This window comes from Phascolarctos cinereus, unplaced genomic scaffold (assembly GCF_003287225.1).
Source record: "Phascolarctos cinereus isolate Bilbo 61053 unplaced genomic scaffold, phaCin_HiC Scaffold_2;HRSCAF=192, whole genome shotgun sequence".
Classification (NCBI taxonomy): Eukaryota; Metazoa; Chordata; class Mammalia; order Diprotodontia; family Phascolarctidae; genus Phascolarctos; species Phascolarctos cinereus.
Genome location: NW_027555625.1, coordinates 382,888,596 through 382,905,644, shown reverse-complemented (window position 1 = coordinate 382,905,644; position 17,049 = coordinate 382,888,596). Strand labels below are relative to the sequence as shown.

General features: G+C 41.1%; 1 protein-coding gene across 5 annotated transcripts in view; it reads right to left on the bottom strand.

Moving 5' to 3' along the window:
• TCOF1 (treacle ribosome biogenesis factor 1) overlaps positions 1 to 17,049 on the bottom strand; it is an 87,207-nt gene that overhangs the window by 58,546 nt on the left and 11,612 nt on the right. For 4 of the 5 annotated variants that reach the window (XM_020964231.2, XM_020964230.2, XM_020964228.2 and 1 more), the window contains exons 3-6: positions 6,103 to 6,248; positions 5,263 to 5,351; positions 1,769 to 1,994; positions 632 to 702 (exon numbers count right to left, since the gene is read on the bottom strand). In XM_020964231.2, coding sequence (XP_020819890.1) covers positions 632 to 702; positions 1,769 to 1,994; positions 5,263 to 5,351; positions 6,103 to 6,248 — 532 coding nt within the window. Of the gene's footprint in view, positions 1 to 631; positions 703 to 1,768; positions 1,995 to 5,262; positions 5,352 to 6,102; positions 6,249 to 14,150; positions 14,321 to 17,049 lie in introns of all 5 variants that reach the window. The other variant, XM_078150520.1, reaches the window with a different exon arrangement.

The following is a 17,049-nucleotide window of genomic DNA, read 5'->3' as shown; positions in this document are numbered from 1 at the left end:
GTCAGCAAGGGAATAACAAAATGGTTTTGGTTTTACTAGAATTTGACACCAGCAACAAAATCAACCAACACTTTTGTTGGTGTCTATATGGAACAGCCTCCTAGACGCTAAGGGAATATGAAGACAAATGAGCTATGGCCCCCGCTGTCCAGGAGTTTACAGGGCTGAGGATGATGAGAGGCGATCTCTAATAGTCAACCGTTGAATGAAACGAACATTTCTTATATGTCTGGATGTCTGGATATTCTCCCTCCTATTGTGCTGCCGAGAGCCCCCCATCCTGCTCCCCTCCCCCCCTGCAAAAAACAAAACATCAAACTAAATAGTAAAAGTCGTGCCACAGCTTTACAGTTTCCAAGGGTGCCTTATATAATCTGATAATAGCTAAAAGGAAGAGATCAGGCCACTGTCTTACTTGTGTTACCCACCCTAACAAACTGTAAGCTCCATGAGGGCAAGTGACCATGTATGCCCCAGAAGGCCTAGCACAGACTGGATACTCAATATTTACCGAATAAAGACATAAAAAACACTGATTCTACAGGCAGCTGGGGGGACTGGCTGCCATCAATACTAGGCTGCTGGGGAGGGGAGAGGGGTGCCAGGATAGAAAGAGGAATGTGGCAATTACCTCTATATCTGTCTCATCAGTTGAGGAGTCCTCGCTGCTGCTCTCTGTCTTCTTGTCTGGAGGCACTGGGGCTGGGGCAGGAGGGAGATGTGAGATGCGCGCCTGCCACCGCTCTCTCATCAGAACAGATCCTATCTCCCTAAAGGCTAGGGAGCCAAATACCAACCAAGAGCGGTGACCCCCAAACCTCATAACTATCTTTGTTTAGTTGCTCTACTCCTTATGTGTTAAAGCATCTGCCTAGAGCTGTTTCAATATATGTATATGAATGCACTAAGGCTTAATTCCACAACATGGGGACATTGTGCCTTATTCCAGCAGGCAGCAGGTGGTGCCAGGCAGGGAATCAGGAGGACCTGAACTCAAATCCAGCCTCAGGCACATCCTAACTGTAAGACCCTGGGCAAGTCACTTCAGCTCTGTTTACCTCAGTTTCCTCCACTGTAAAAAGGGGATAATAATAGCAAATACCTTTCAAGGTTGTTATGAGGATCAAATGAGATAATATTGGTAAAGTGCTTAGCACAGTGCCTGGCACACAGTAGGTGCTACATAAAGGCTTACTCCTCCCATGCATTTCTATATCTCTGTATCCCTTACAAGTACCTGCACACAGCAAATGTCTAATAATGACTGAAGGGACCCAGAACAAGCTCATTGTCTCTTTCCTTCACCAGTGGCATCTCTGCTCCTTCAGGGGCTAAAACTGTATTTAGGCTGTACTCTCCATTCAGCAGAAAGGGACATGAAGCAGACTGGGAAAACAGGAAGATTCAAACCTCAGAACTACCTTTTAACCTCTGCGGTCACCTAGGCCAACCTTGAACCCGAGGCAGGAATTCCTTTTCCAGCATCTCTGACAGGCACCACAAAGCATCACCTGGTCCCCCATTCCTCCCCTATGTTGTTATAAGCACATCATAACCCAAAGGAAGGAGCAAGATGCTTATGTAATGTATAGGGAGGTGGGGCAGGAGGGAAGATAACTCCTGCCCTGCCAAGAAAAGATGACTCCTTCTGGTCCCTTCATTTCAGGGATAAGGTCTTGTGCTCTGAGGACAAGGGCACAAGCCAGCCTTCCCCTGAACCCAGGAACGTCTCAACAATTCAAGAGGTAATGGGAGAAAATCCTCTTACCAGGTCTTGGAACAACAGGGGAAGCAACCTTTTCCTCACTGTGTGTGGCCAAGCTATTGCTCGAAGACTGTGCTGCCTGCTTTCTGGGGGCTGCTGGGGACTTTTTGGAAGGGGACTGTACTGACACGGTTGGACCTGGCTTTCCAGAGGTGGTCTGTGCTTCAAGGGGGTCAGGGTGTGAGGCAGAGGTCACCACGGTCTTAATGGTTCCTTTCTTATTCTTTGTCTACATAAGAAAGAGAAACAACCATAATTGCAGATAATAGACAGAGATATCTAGAAAGTGTCTTGGATCTTTCTACAACATTCACACTGATGAATGGGATGAAGGAATGTTTGGCCTGGAGAAGCAGGAATGGGAGAAAAGAGGAAGAAAATGACAGGAGAGCTATTGCTTAATATCTTAACTCAATGATATCATGGGAAGAATGCTAAACTTGGGAGCCAGGGGACCTACAGCAGGTTGCAACCTAAGTAAATCCTTTTTTAAAAGGTCTGACCTTCATTTTCCCTAATTTATAAAATGAGAATGATGATGACCTCATAGGGTTGTTGTGAAGGAGTCCCTCTGTTAAAGTGCTGCAGACTTTTTCGACTTGGTCCCATGGGTCACAATAACTGGATTCATGTTTGACCCACAAGGTACCTCAGGTCAACTAGTCCAACCTCTTCCATTTTGCAGATGAGGAAGTTGAGGCCAAAAGGGGCTACGCGGCTTGCCCACAGTCACACAGCAAGTGCCCAGCCTTCCTCCCAAGAGCTGCTTGTGATCTAGCGGCACATGTCATTGCCAAGAAACCGGGCCAAGCCCCTGCCACCTCAGCCGGCTACGGGCTTTCTATCCTCCCCCAGGCACAGAGCAAGGGCCCCGCTCTTGGGTGCAACAGAAAGAGTTCCGATTGGGGCTCATCCTACGTGTGTGAAGCTGGACGACAGTCCCCTGCATAGCTGAAAGTGCCAGCCAATCCTTCAAGAGGACACTTTCCTTCCTCCCCCATTCCTTCTGCCAACCTTCTGTCCATCCTCACAGGCTTGCTCCACTCTCCACTCTTCTGTATTAAGCTCAGCCCTCAGCTCGATGCATGACCACTTCTGTGACCTTGGGAATGCCACTTAAAACTCTTTCAGCCTCAGTTTCCTTATCTGTAAAACGAGGTGAGTTGGCCGAGATGACCTCTAAGGTTGACTCTTCAATTACCCAATGGCATTTGCAGAGGAATGAGGGCTACAGTGTCTGTCCCTGCACAGATCCAAGGGAAACTCTGGATTAGACTTCTCTCTCTGCACAGGCTGTAGTGGCTGACCACTGGCAGCCTACAGTTTGGGGGCTCCTAATGCAGAGGGTACCAAGCAAAGAGGACCTCAAGGCCCTTGAGGCCAAGCTCCCGAGCTCTCACAATCTCGCTGGAAAAGCCCTTGTGTTCCTAGGGGCACAATGAAGGTCTATTAGTGCCACACAGCACATGGGGATTTTCAGCCTCAGGGTTTGGTGGCGGGAATTAGTTACTCTCTATTTAAGATCAGGAATAACAGATGGGCCGTGCCCAGGATACCCACATCTTTCTGCCTTAATAGCAAAGCACTGAGAGGCTGGGTAAAAAGAATGACAAAATGCCAAATTGAGGCATCCCACCTGGTTAGAATTCACATCTGCTAATGCCAGAAGCTTTTTCCTGAGCTGTTCCCTACCCTCTCAATTCACCCAAATTCCCTGTCACTGGCAGTTTTTCAAGCAGATGTTGCTGCTATTACTGAATACAGGATTAGAAAGAGGATTCATACATTAGATCAGACTGGACTCGATGCCCACTGAGGAGCTTTTCCACTCTAAGGTTTCTTAAATCTGATACTAATGATCTGCCTGGACAATACTATCCCTCTTCTGCATGCCTCCTGCCACCAGCCTCGTGCACAACTACTGGAAACAGCTTCCTAACTGGTCTCTCAGTCTCTGTACCTGAGACCTGCCACATGACTGCCACATTTGTCTTCCTCATCCACGAACAGGGACAGTCATGGTACAGCAGACAGAGCACTAGACTTGGTGGTATTGAGCCTGGGTTTGACTTGAAGCTCTACCGCTTGTTAGTAGCATTACCCAAGTGAACCTGAACCAAGACTCTCTGGGTCTCAGTTTTTCTCTTCTTTGAAAATAAAGTCACCTTTCAAGGGTCCCTTCCAAGGTCTAAATCTATGAACCTATAATCTATTGTCATTCCTGTGCTAAAAGTACTATTACCTATTAAACAAAGTCCTTATTCCTCAGCCTGGTACCTCTCTCCATCTTTCCAATCTTATCTCATACTATTCCTTTCCACGCTAAGCTATTCCAACAAATTGCAGTATTTGCTTTCCTTCATATATAGCCCACATTCTCTGGCCTCTACTCAAATTGTTCCATATAGCTAAGATATCCTCCCCCACAATCTCTGCATGTTAAAATCCTACCCATTCCTTCCAATCAAATGCCAACCCCTCCCTAAAGCTTTCTCTGGTACTCCCAGCTGGAGACATCCTTTCCTTTGTTAAACTTCAGTGCACTTTGTACATCTCTTACAGTATTCTTTGCTGCATTAGTCATCATACATTATGTAGCATTGAATATCTGTGCATGTGTCGTATTCTTGGCTAGACTGTTAGCTCCCTAAAAGTAAGGACCAGGTCTTAGTTACCTATCTCCGACAGTGCATGGCAGTGCTTTGCATACTGCAGGCATTGAAAGATTATTAAATGAGGGAATGAAGACGGTGGGTTTTGACAACGGAAGCTTTACAAGTGAAGGTTTCTGGGAGGCCTGTATCTAAATCTCTTCTCTTTCCCTCAGTGACATTTTATAAAGGCAATTGATCTCTTCTTTCCTGATGAGAAAATTTAGGAGATAGACAACTAAGGGGAATTAAGATACAGAGGAAAAAACACTAACCTTAGAGTCTGGAGATTTGGGTTCTAGTGGTTGTACCATTTAGTAGCTATATGGGGCCTCTGGGAGGAGAGGGGGAATCTGCAAAATGAGGCATTTGGACTAATTTCTAAGGTGGAGGTTCTCAAAGTGTGGTCCAGTGACCCTTGAGGGTCCTTGAGACACTTTCAGGGGGTTTTTGAAGTCAAGACTATTTTCAAAATCATACTAAGACACTTCTAAAGTCTAATTAAATAAATGTTGATAGATATAATCCATATAAATAAAAGTTCTTCGGAAGGTCTTCAATCATTTTAAAGAGTTTAAAGGGATCCTGGGAACAAAAAGTATGAAAACCACTGTTGTTTACAGCTCTAAAATTTTATGATTTCTAAGTGCAAGTAGTAGAAAAATGGACTGATAGCCTAGATGAAGCAACTACAGGACCACCAGGAAGTGTACTTCCCTGGCCTCCTTCTCCAGGCCTAGTCATCTACACTTAACTCCAGGCTTTTACGAGACTGTGCAGGATGTCAGCTGCCAGGACTGTAGCACACAAACACACCGATTCATGAGAAGCCGTCTTTTTGCTCACCTTGACATTCTCCTTAGGTTCTGACAGTGAATTCTTGCATTGCATGCCCTTTATCACAGACACAGAGTTGGAGGATAGCACTTTGGTAGCTGAAACATGGGGAAGGGGCCAGAGTCAATCGTAGCTTGGTTAGGCAAGAACCCACCCCCTTCCCAGCCAGGGCAGGCATGCAAGGATAAAAATGGATATTTATTATCTAGGGAACAGTCTAGACATAGGGCTCAAGGGACAAGAGAAACGCTGTCCAGACTCCAGATTACTGTGGTTCATCAAGGCTCAGGATGTTTTTCCACTAATAATAATAAACCCTGTACTAGCGCAAGTCTTATCTTTAACTACAAGAAAATCCAAACTAGGCTCCAGATGGATTTTCTCCAGGTTTTCAGAAGGATGCCCTCACAGAGGAACACACAAAAAACTTGCTAGTTTTCTTAGGCAACACAGCTCTCCTACACACGAGACCCATACTAACACCTCCTCTGCCTTCTCCTCTGCTGGCTTCCTTTCTGGCTAGACATTCCCAATCCCAACCTCTGTAAAATACCACTTGAGGTAGCCAAAACCCACCAAAGTATTGTCAGAGCTTAATTAAAAAGAGAGGTTGTGGGGAGAGCCAATCCCAAGAGGCTCAGTCGTCTTTTTAACTCAAAGGTACAATTGTCACTTGCTTAGATTCGATGAACATGAACCACCAACACCACTAGGAAAGGGGGCAGCCTGCCAGAGTTCTGGGATGGGCAGAAGGGAGGGGCGAAACAGGGCTGCAAATTCAAAGCCTGGGGTGCTAGAGACCTCACGTGGCTCCTCGCGTTCTTCTTCAGGCCTACATGCCAGACTTACTTTTCACTGTTTTCTCCCCTCTCTCTTGCTGTTCCTTCTCCTCCTCTGAGCTCTCAGAGCTGCTTGTGGGATCAGACACTCTGACCTTACAGGGAATCTCTCCATCTGCTTCTTCTGCCTTGCGTTTCTTAGCAACTTCTGAAGTTCTGCAGGAAAGATTTTGCAAGGGAAGACAGAGATGGTACAGTAAGTGCAATTAACAAATGATAGGATGTGACATGCTGCCCAACATCCCATTCCCCAAGATCATGTTCCCCTGATCAATAAGAATGCTTTGTACTACATTCCAAATCACTGACTTGTTTAATGTTCTTTTAAGAAATGCCTCCATTATATAGAGAATTAAGACAAATTTATAAGACTACAAGCCATTCCCCAATTGATAAATGGTCAGAGGATATGAACAGACAGTTCTCAGATGAAGAAATTAAAGCCATCTATAGTCATATGAAAAAATGCTCTAAATCACTATTGATTAGAGAAATGCAAATCAAAACAACTCTGATTGTCACACCTATCAGACTGGCCAACATGACAAAACAGGAAAATGATAAATGTTGGAGAAGATGTGGGAAAATTGGAACACTAATGCATTGTTGGTGGAGTTGTGAAATGATCCAACCATTTTGGAGAACTATTTGGAACTATACCCAAAGGGCTATAAAAATGTGCATATCCTTTGATCCAGCAATAGCACTTCTAGGGCTATATCCCAAAGAGATCATACAAATGGGAAAAGGACCCACATGTACAAAAATATTCATAGCAGCTCTTTTTGTAGTGGCAAAGAATTGGAAATTGAGAGGACGCCCATCCATTGGGGAATGGCTGAGCAAGTTGTGGTATATGAATGTAATGGAATACTATTGTGCTATAAGAAATGATGAACAGGCTGACTTCAGAAAAACCTGGAAAGACTTGTATGGTCTGATGCTGAGTAAAGTGAGCAGAACATAAAACAGCCACACTGTATGATGACTAATATTGATAAACTTAACCCTTCTCAGCAATACAAGGATCTAAGACATCTCCAGAGGCCTTGTGATGGAAAATGCTATCTGCATCCAGAGAAAGAACTATGGAAGTTGAATTGCTACCATTTTTTTTTCTCTTCTGTTGAGTTTTGTTTCCTCTTTTTGATGGTTCCTCCTATTGGTTTTAATTTTTACTTACAACTTCACTAATGTGAAGATATGTTTAATAGGAATGTAAATGTATAGCCTATATCAGATTGTGCGCCATCTTGGGGAGGGTGGTGGGGAGCAAGGGGGAGAAAAATTTTAAACTTTTAAAAAAAATTTAAAGCATATGGAAGTGATTGTTGATAAATCAAAATAAATTAATAAAATTTAAAAAAAACCTGTTTCCAGCTGACAGTCCTATTTCCCAAGAAGAGTAACAAAAAATTTCACTTGATTAGACCTCCTCTGATTGTGATGGTCAGGTACCCTTTCCCTGGAACTGTCCCTTCCACTAAAACTCTCAAAGCCTGAGTGACTTGAACTTTCAAGGGGAACACCAGCATGTAGCCACAGTTGTGGCACTCTCTCCCGATTCCTACAAAGAATCCCCAAAAGAGATCAAGTTAAGATAGAATGATGGCTTCTAGCCCTGAGAAATGATCTTCAGGTAGGACAGTTCCTGGACTCCCTGTGCTGCCTTATTTGATCCATCAGTCACCACTTTCCTTCTTACCTATAAAATTGATTATGTTTCTTCATTTGAGAATGTTGTGTCTTATCCTAAGAAATCAGTTGTCTCTGAGATTTTGTTTGGCTCGGTTTTTCACAGTATTTTTTTTTTGTCTCCCCAGAGTCAGGGGGAGGATTTTTGCTTCACTTTGGGGTGTGTGTGTGTGTGTGTGTGTGTGTGTGTGTGTGTGTATTTAAACAACATAGTTAAAACATCAGTATCCTTGAGCCTGTTTGCAATAACTTTCAATAAACAGTGTTGTCTGGAAAAAAAAAGAAATGCCTCCATTAAGATATTTTACTCATAAGACCTTTCTCATTATTAAGGTAGTTAGAAGGAATAAATATAGATAGAGGGCACAGGTGTGAACTGAATATGAAGTAATGACATCTAAAAAATAAAACTGGGGCAGCGAGGTGACACAGTGGATAGAGCACCAGGACTGGAGTCAGGAGGACCTGAGTTCAAATGTGACCCCAGACTCTTGACACTTACTAGCTGTGTGACCCTGGGCAAGTCACTTAACCCCAATTGCTTCACCAAAAAGCAAAAAAATTAAATTACATTAAATTATGGGGTGAGAAAGTAATGTACTGGGAGAAAGAGAATGGCAGAGGTAGAACAGGGTAAATCATCTCACATAAAAGAGGCAAGAAAAAGCTTTTACACTGGAGGGGAAGAGGGAAGGGAGAAGGGGTGAGAAAACCTTACTCTCATCAGAATTGGCTCAAAGAGGGAATAACATACACACTCAACTGGGCATAGAAATCTATCTTACCTTACAGGAAAGTAGGAGGGGAAGGGGACAAAAGAAGGGTGGGATGATAGAAGAAAGGGCAGATTCGGGGAGGGGATAGTCAGAAGCAAAATACTTTTGAGGAGGAACAGGGTGAAAGGAGACAGAGAATAGAATAAATGGGGCAGGAGGGAATAGGATGGAAGGAAATATAGTTAGTCTTTCACAACACGACGATTATGTTTTTGTTTTGTTTTGTTTTGGCTAGGCAAAGTGTGACTCGCCCAGGGTCACACAGCCAGTAAGTGTTATGTGTCTGAGGTCACATTTGAACTCAGGTCCTCCTGACGCCAGGGCCGGTGCTCTATCCACTGCGCCACCTAGCTGCCCCAACAATATTATGGAAGTGTTTTGCATGACTACATATGTATAACTTATATCGAACTGCATGCCTTCTCAGTGGGGGAGTGAGGGGGAATAGGAGAGAATTTGGAACTCAAAATTTTAAAAATGAATGTTAAAGTTGTTTTTACGTGCAACTGGAAAAAAATAAAATTCTAAATAAAAATTAAAAAAAAAAAAAAAGAAATGCTTCCATCCACTGAAGGCAGAAGGGACTGAACAGCACTAATAGATAGACCTAGGCTAGGCCTCCAGGTTCTTAGCACTGTCTCAAAGACCTAAGTTCTATGCTTGTGGTTTTTCTCTTTTGTTCTGATTCTTCTTTCACAACATGACTAATGTGAAAATATTTTTAATATGATTGTACGTGTATAGCCTATATAAGATTGCTTGCTGTCTGGGGCGGGGGGGGGAGAAAGACAAAAAAATTTGGAACTCAAAATCTTATAAAAGTGAATGTTGAAAACTATCTTTACACGTAACTGGAAAAAATAAAATACTACTAAGTGGAAAAAAAAAGACCTAAGTTCTGGTGTCCCCTCGTTCCTCCCCTCCCCCACACTTGTGAAAAACCAGTAACCTCTATGAGAGGTTAACTGGCACAAGTTGGCACGTTATTTCCATTTTACAAACAAAGAAAAAACAAGGCTGAATGTTCAGAGTCACACAGATTGTTTACAGCACTGTGAGGTCTTTCTGATTTTAGTGGGTTTTTTAAAAACTATATACCACAAGCTGTCCCCATGTTTTTTCTCTATATTTAGGCCCTTCCTCTTCACCTCACTCATTCACCTTTCTCTTACCTATGTTGCAGGCTGGATCCTGTGCTGTTGATCCCTACAACTAACAATTCAATTCAACAAATATTTATCAGGTACCTCCTATGTACAAAGTACTATGCTAGGGGCCTTAAAGCACAAGTGAACATATAATTAAAAAAATTTTTTTTTCAAAGCATTCATTGTGTAAAATGCTCAGGTAAATCAACCAATAAACATTTATTCAGCATCTACTATGTGCCAGGCACTGTGGGAAATAGGGAGCCACTGGAGCTTCTTGAGCAGAGAAACGACACCGTCAGACCTATGCTTTTAAACATCATTCTGTCAACGTGACATACCTAGCAACTCACAGAAGGAAAGAGTGGAAGAGCACGGAGTAGTTCGGGGAAATGATCTCTGAACTGGTCAGATGACTGGCTAAGTCTGATTTCCAGCTCTGCTCCTACACACCCCTGTGACCTAGAACAAGTCACTTCACCTCTCTCTCAGACTCAGTTTCCTCATCTATAAAATGAGGAGGTTGTGACAGATGATCTCTAAAGTCCTTTCTAGCTCTAAATCTGTAATTCCTTGACTAACTGGGAATTAAGAAATCTAAGGAAATGTGTTCCTTTATGTTCCTGTAGGTTTTTGACTCCCAGAACAGGCAAGATCTTGCCTGTTAGAGTCCCCAAAAATCAACAGCCTCAAAACCTACCTCTTCATCACTTCAGCTGGGACTTAGACCAATTTTTCCTTTAAATACAAATTTTACTTTGCCTTCCATTGACAAATACAAGCATTCAAATACGTGAACAAGTATAGAAGAAAATAAAAATTTAAAAAGCACGAGTTCAAACTGAAACACCAAGACTGTAAATGACTGTCCATATCTGTAACTTCCATTACTTAACAACTATTAATGCCATCCCCCAAAGATGACTTTAATGTATTAATAGCCACATCACCATTTTTCTCAATCCCTTCTGACATTCTTTGTATGCATGTTGTGTGAATTTGGTCCTCTTATTATCTTCAGTAGGTAACATATATTTTGGGTTCTATTTTTTCCTATCAGATTTATTTTATTTTTATATCATTTCCTTTTTTCTAATTGCTTAATCACCAATAAACATTTCAATATTCAAAAGGAGAAAAGGGTTGTTTATGAAGTTATGAACTTCTCTTTTGTAGTTTGTTTTTTAAAAGCACATCAAATTTAATAAGATAGTACCAGATTTGCCCTGTTCCATCTGTTTCCTTTAGAACTCTTTCAGATTGATTTTAAAGGTGAAATGAAAGAAATGGGGACTTGAAATAAGAAAATACAGGTTTCATCTATTTTACACTGGCAGGGTAAATCTAAAAGCAATAATAAAACGTGAGACTGGCCAAGAAGTTAATATTTGGGTCATGTTTTGATTCATAGTCCAGTTCTATCTGTACCTAGCTCAAGGTCTGAACTGCCCTGTCCATGAGACTGCAGATTGCTTTGACCTTCTACATAAGATCATGAGATCACAGGAATTGGAAGGGATCTCATAGGTCCCCTAGTCCAATCTCTACCTAACGCAGGAAGCCCTTCTACCCCATCCCAACAATTGGTTCTCTGGCCTCCTCTTCAACACTTCCAGTTATAAGTCACCTTGCACAGCAGCCCCATTTTATCTTTGGACAGCTCTGAATGTTGGGAATTGGAAGACTCCTTTCTTGTACCAAACTAGTTCTAATTGCATCCGCTGAGGCCAAGCAGAGCAAACCTCTTAGTCTCTGAGTAGAATCAGTTGTTTTAAGTCATGGCTGTAGCGTTTACTAGCAGCGTGACTCTGAACAAGTCATGTTACCACTCTGAACCTCAGTCCCTTAATCTATAAAGTTGGGATAATAACACATGTCTCATTCTACCTGACAAAGTGGTTATGAGGACAGTATTTCATAAACTTTAAACTTCTGTTATTATACCATATTATTTTTATAACAGCTCATGTATCTTATTATAGTTCATGTCTTTATGTTACAGTAGCTCATATCCAAAAATGAGCTATTATAACATAAACCTCAAAAGCACTTTAAGTATTATTACCACCCTGTCCTACAGAACATACTTCCTACTCCTACCAATCCAAACTCTTGACAACCTTCTGTCTGGGTTAAAATCAAGTTCACTGCCTTTAGGAAGCCTTCCCCTAACTACTCAGGCCCACACTGATACTTTCCTTCTCTGATCTCACAGTCTAAGACAGGGGTTGACAACCTTTTGTTTTAACCCATTAATGAACATGTCTGGCCAAGCACCCTAAATATATGCATATTTATTCATAATTTATATACTTGCCTATTGCACTAATATTACATATATCAGAAAACATCTTTGTCATTGTTGTTCAGTCATTTCAGTCTTATGACCCCATTTGGGGTTTTCTTGGCAAAGATACTGGAGCGATTTGTCATCTCCTTCTCCAGCTCATTTGATGGATGAGGAAACTAAGGTAAACAGGGTTAAGAGACCTGCCAAGGGTCACATAGCTAATAAGTATCTGAAGTCAGATTTGAACTCATGAAGACAGTCTTCCTGACTCCAGGTCCAGCACTCTATCTACTGTGCCACCTTGCCGTCCTTAGAAAACATACACAAACATAAATTAAAAAAAAAAGGTTGGAGCTAAAGATGAAATATACAGTATTTAAAAATACTTTTATTTCATCAAAGTACAAAGTCTCCTTTCACAAAAATATTAAATTATTATATTAATAATAATATTGTAGTGAGAGCAACGTAGATAAAGCATTTATTAAGCAACTACTGTGTGAATGAATATGCTTCATTATTTTTAAAAATCTTGTTTAGCACATTTTGATATAGCAATTCAAAGGTCTGGTTCTAAGTTCTGTTTATTTCAACAAACTTTAGCTTTAAAGGGTAGCATAGCTAAAAAAAGATTCCTCACAAAGATTCGTAAATCTAAACTGAAGTACATAGTTGGCGGCAATTACTAAATCATGATACTCATTTTTCAATTTTGGTCCACCAATTATGCAAAGGTTTTTGCTAAAATCTGGCTTGTCAATTTCCATCTTCCCTCATGTTACTCAGCTATTCTTGCAAACTCATTAAAGTGTTACATTTTTCTATTTTTAACAAATAGTTTTCAAATCCCACTTAAACTCATTGTTTGGAAGATTTTTTAAGAGGTTAGGGAATTCTGCTTCCAGGTTTTCAAAGTGCACAGATCTGAGAATTTTTATATAAATGACACATCATTTTTTTTTTTAACAAATGCTTAGTTTTGATATGTCCTGCTAATCATAATGGCTTCATACTATCATTAATATTTCAAAGTACAATAAACACTTAAGCATAGGTTCCCTGTTTAGGACAGTGGATACAAATTCATATTTCAAATAATCTTCATATTTTCAGATTATTTTGGCCTACTTCTGTCAAATCTGATTAGCTCATCATGGTTTTTTACCTTACAATGTGGCTGACAGAAAAGCTTCTAACTAGCAGTAGGAGAAGTGAGAATTCTGCTATTTTTTAGTTTTTCCCTTGTGCTCATAATTATTAGTATTATTTTCACTCTGCAGTTTCTTTGCAGGAATCTTTTTAACCTACATGTCCATTTTATAAGGGTTAGTTTAGCTAAAAATCACAATCTGTAAATCTGCTTAACCTGTTCCACATAAATTACAATAGGCTGCAACCTGCTGAAAGTAGAGGAATGAGGATGATCATGTCAATGTTTCTGAGTTGGGAAACTCTCCCTCTTCTCTCAGGATACCTTGTGACATGTGGGAATAATGAATCAGGGCACTGGTGTCAATCTACATTTTAAATAATAGTAAAACTTAATTTCCTTCTTATTAGATTAAAAAATATAAAGAGAACTTGTAATATTGTTTCCAGGACTCCAATGGTTCATCTTCTATATTCCACAGCCCCATTTTGGAGACTGCTGTTCCAAACCATCCACTTTAAGCACTGGATGATATGGGTTTTATATACTGTATTTTACTGTGCTTTGGTCTTCCAATGGAGCCAGGCTTTAGTTAGGGCCATGTCTTAACCTCTGCTTTATCCCTCACACCCTCACAATACCAGCCCCATTCAAGGTGGACAGTAAGTAAGCATTCACTAAAGGCCATTCCAGCTCTTGCTACCAGTGACTATGTGGCCCCAAATCCCACCATTGCACCTTTTCGGTCTTTTTTGCCAGATCTATGATTTTATCAACATAGGGAACTTCCAGTGTGGAAACTCCCTCTACAGATATGGCAACTGGTAAAGAGTTTTAAAAGGGCTGCCGGAGGTGCTATGGGGTCTGATGACTTGCTTACAATCTCACATTTTGTATTGGTCTGAGATAAGATTCAAACTCAGGTTTTCCTGACTCCAAGGCCACCCCTCTATCCACTACAGCACTCTTCCTCTCACTGACAGCAAAGAAAAGTGTTACCTGGAATGGAGTCGGTTGCCGAGGCAGAAGAGAGAATTTTAATGCCGGAATCCTGTGTTTATAAGGCACCTTCTTCTGAGGGGCCTTACAGACCAATTAATCCTCACTCTAGCACAACTTTTCAAATGGGGCAAAGGAAAGCTCATCCAAGGAAGTGCCAACTGTCCTGTCTAAGACAGAAGAAAGAAAAGAAACCAAGTTTCCTGACTCCTTCAGTACTTCACCTCCTCGTGCCAGTCAGGACCAGCTGGGTCAGACAAGGTGTGACCGGGCAAGCACTAAACTGGCCCAAGCTTCAATGTCCTTCCTCTTCCTAGGCAATGGGAGGAAGGGACTGGAGGTGGGGGAGGAGGAAGAGCTTAGTAGGTCTACATTTTCCCCTCCTCCTACCTTGCTCCCAGGACTGAGGCCTCACTTTGGTGTATACAGATATATCTGAAAGACAAATATGAGAACTTTATCACAGTTCACCTATGAATACACAGAAAGCGGAGTCTGGGCCCTCTCCTTAAAAAAAAAGTCTATAACACAATGATTTATTCAACAAGCATTTATTAAGCACCTACTAAATGCCAAAGACCAAGAACTATGCTAGTCACTGAGAAAACAATGGAAAAACAAAAACAGTCATTGCTCTCATGGAGCGTATATTCTACTGGGGAAAACAGTATGTACATAAATAAAAAGAAAATACAACCCATATACAAAGAAACATACAGTAATTTGGGGGAGAAGGAATCAAGGAGGTCTCTTTCAGTTGGGCCTTGAAGGAAGCTTATCAATGAAGGAACTTGGAGGGGCAGAGAATTCTCCATGCTGGGAGGAACATTTAAGAGAAGGAACTAAAAAGTGTAGAACAACGCCTGCTTTAGCGCCTGCCATCCCTCCTCAGCCCTGCTGCCTGGCCCCAGATCCACGCAGATAATGCAGTTAGTATGGAAGTCAGGCTGGTACGGTAGAAAGAATACTGGCTTTGGAGTCAGAGAACCTGGATTCAAATCCCCCTCTGACCTCATTACCTACGTAAACTTGGACAAAGCATTTCCCCTCTCTAGGTCTGCTTCCTCCTCTATCAAATTAGGGGGTTGGACTGTGATCCTGTCAAAGACCTGGATTTTAGTCCTGGCTCTTCCATACGCTAGCCATGTGATCTTGGGCAAGTGAGTTCACCTCTAAACCACAGTCTCCTCATTAATAAATTATGGATAATAATATTTGTCTGATCTATTCCTCAGGCTGTAGTGAGGATCAAAGTATGAATGAGAAGCAGTTTGAAATTCATAAAGTAAAAAACAAAAGCGAAATAGGATTATTATTAGCCCCTGTAATGTAGAGACTACCACATGAGTGAACACACTGCAAATCTTGTAATAAAACACACCCAGTCATTCGCACCCAACCCTACCCCACAAGCTTGGCTATATTACCTCATGGCCCCAGGTCATTCTCTCTTCTCTTTCAGAGTTCAGAACTTGGTCTCAGTTTTTTACCCAAACTCCTGCCCTTGTATTTGAGGACTTCAATATATATATTGATGATCACTCAAATACACTGACCTTCCGGTTCATCAACTTCAATCCCCATGGGTAGGTCAATGAGAATTTATTAAAGGCTTACTTCTACCTGCTAGGCATTGTGCTAAGCAATGCAGATACAAAGAAAGTCAAAAGCACTGTTCCTACCTTCAAGGAGCTCACATTCTACCAGGAAAGATAACATATGAATAACTAGGTACATATCAGTTATAGAGAATAGATAGAAAGTAACTCATAGTACTCTATTTCCATGATCAAGAACTTATGCTTAGCAGTGTCTGGTATATATTAAGTATTATATAAATGTTGGCTATGATGATAATTTATTTTTATATATAATTTTCCATAGAGTTAATATATAATAGTTTATGTAATTTATCACTTATCATTTAATTGATTGATAATAATATAATTTATTATTTATCATCATCTTCATCATCATCTTCAGACTCACCATGAACTCCAGTCCCTCCATCTCTCAGTGCTCTTTCTGGACCACTATTTTTGTTTTAACTTCACTTCCCAATCTTTACCCTATAATTAATTCAACTAAATGTCTTGTCTTCCAACCATCTCCGAATTCCTTATGTACCCATGTCCAATCGGTACTCAGGCCTTGTGAACCCCATTCTGAATTACACCTTCCCTGTTCCTAGTCAAAAGCTGCTCACTGGCGCTGGAGGAAACCATTATGAATTTCTATTATCTAATATCAGCTAAGCCCTCATTTCCCCAAAGTAATCCTTTGCCTCATCCCTAAGTAACATTTCACATGGTGGTTGTTGCAAAGATCTTCTCAGACTCCTGAACTAACCCCCTCAGTACCTCTCAATTTATACTATGACTATGACAATATGAATGGAAAGGATAACAACAAAAATGGAAACTGAGAGATCAAATTTGGCCTCAAAGAAGAGACATGAGAAAACAATTCTCCACACCTCCTTTGTAGAAGGGAGGTCCATAGCGATGGACTACTACATACAACATCAGTCTTTTTTTTTTTAATGTGTTGATTAGTTCTGGGAGACTTCTTTTTCTTTCTTTTTCTAGTCTTTATTATAAAGGATGGTTCTCTGGGAGTGGGAGGGTAAGGTTATCCTGGAAAATGTAAATGATATAAAACCAAAAAAAACCACTAATATATTTTTGTTTTTGTTTTTATGAATTTCAAACTGCTTCCCATTCATATTATTTCCTTTGATCCTCACAACAGCCTGTGGAGTATGTATATAAAGAAAAAAACAAAAAACAAAGCCCAGAAGTTAATAAGCACTTTCTTGTCTCCTAGTCTACATCTCAAAATTCCTTGACACTTCTCCCTCCCCTCTTCCCCTGCCTCAAGTGCCCTTCCTCTCTACCGA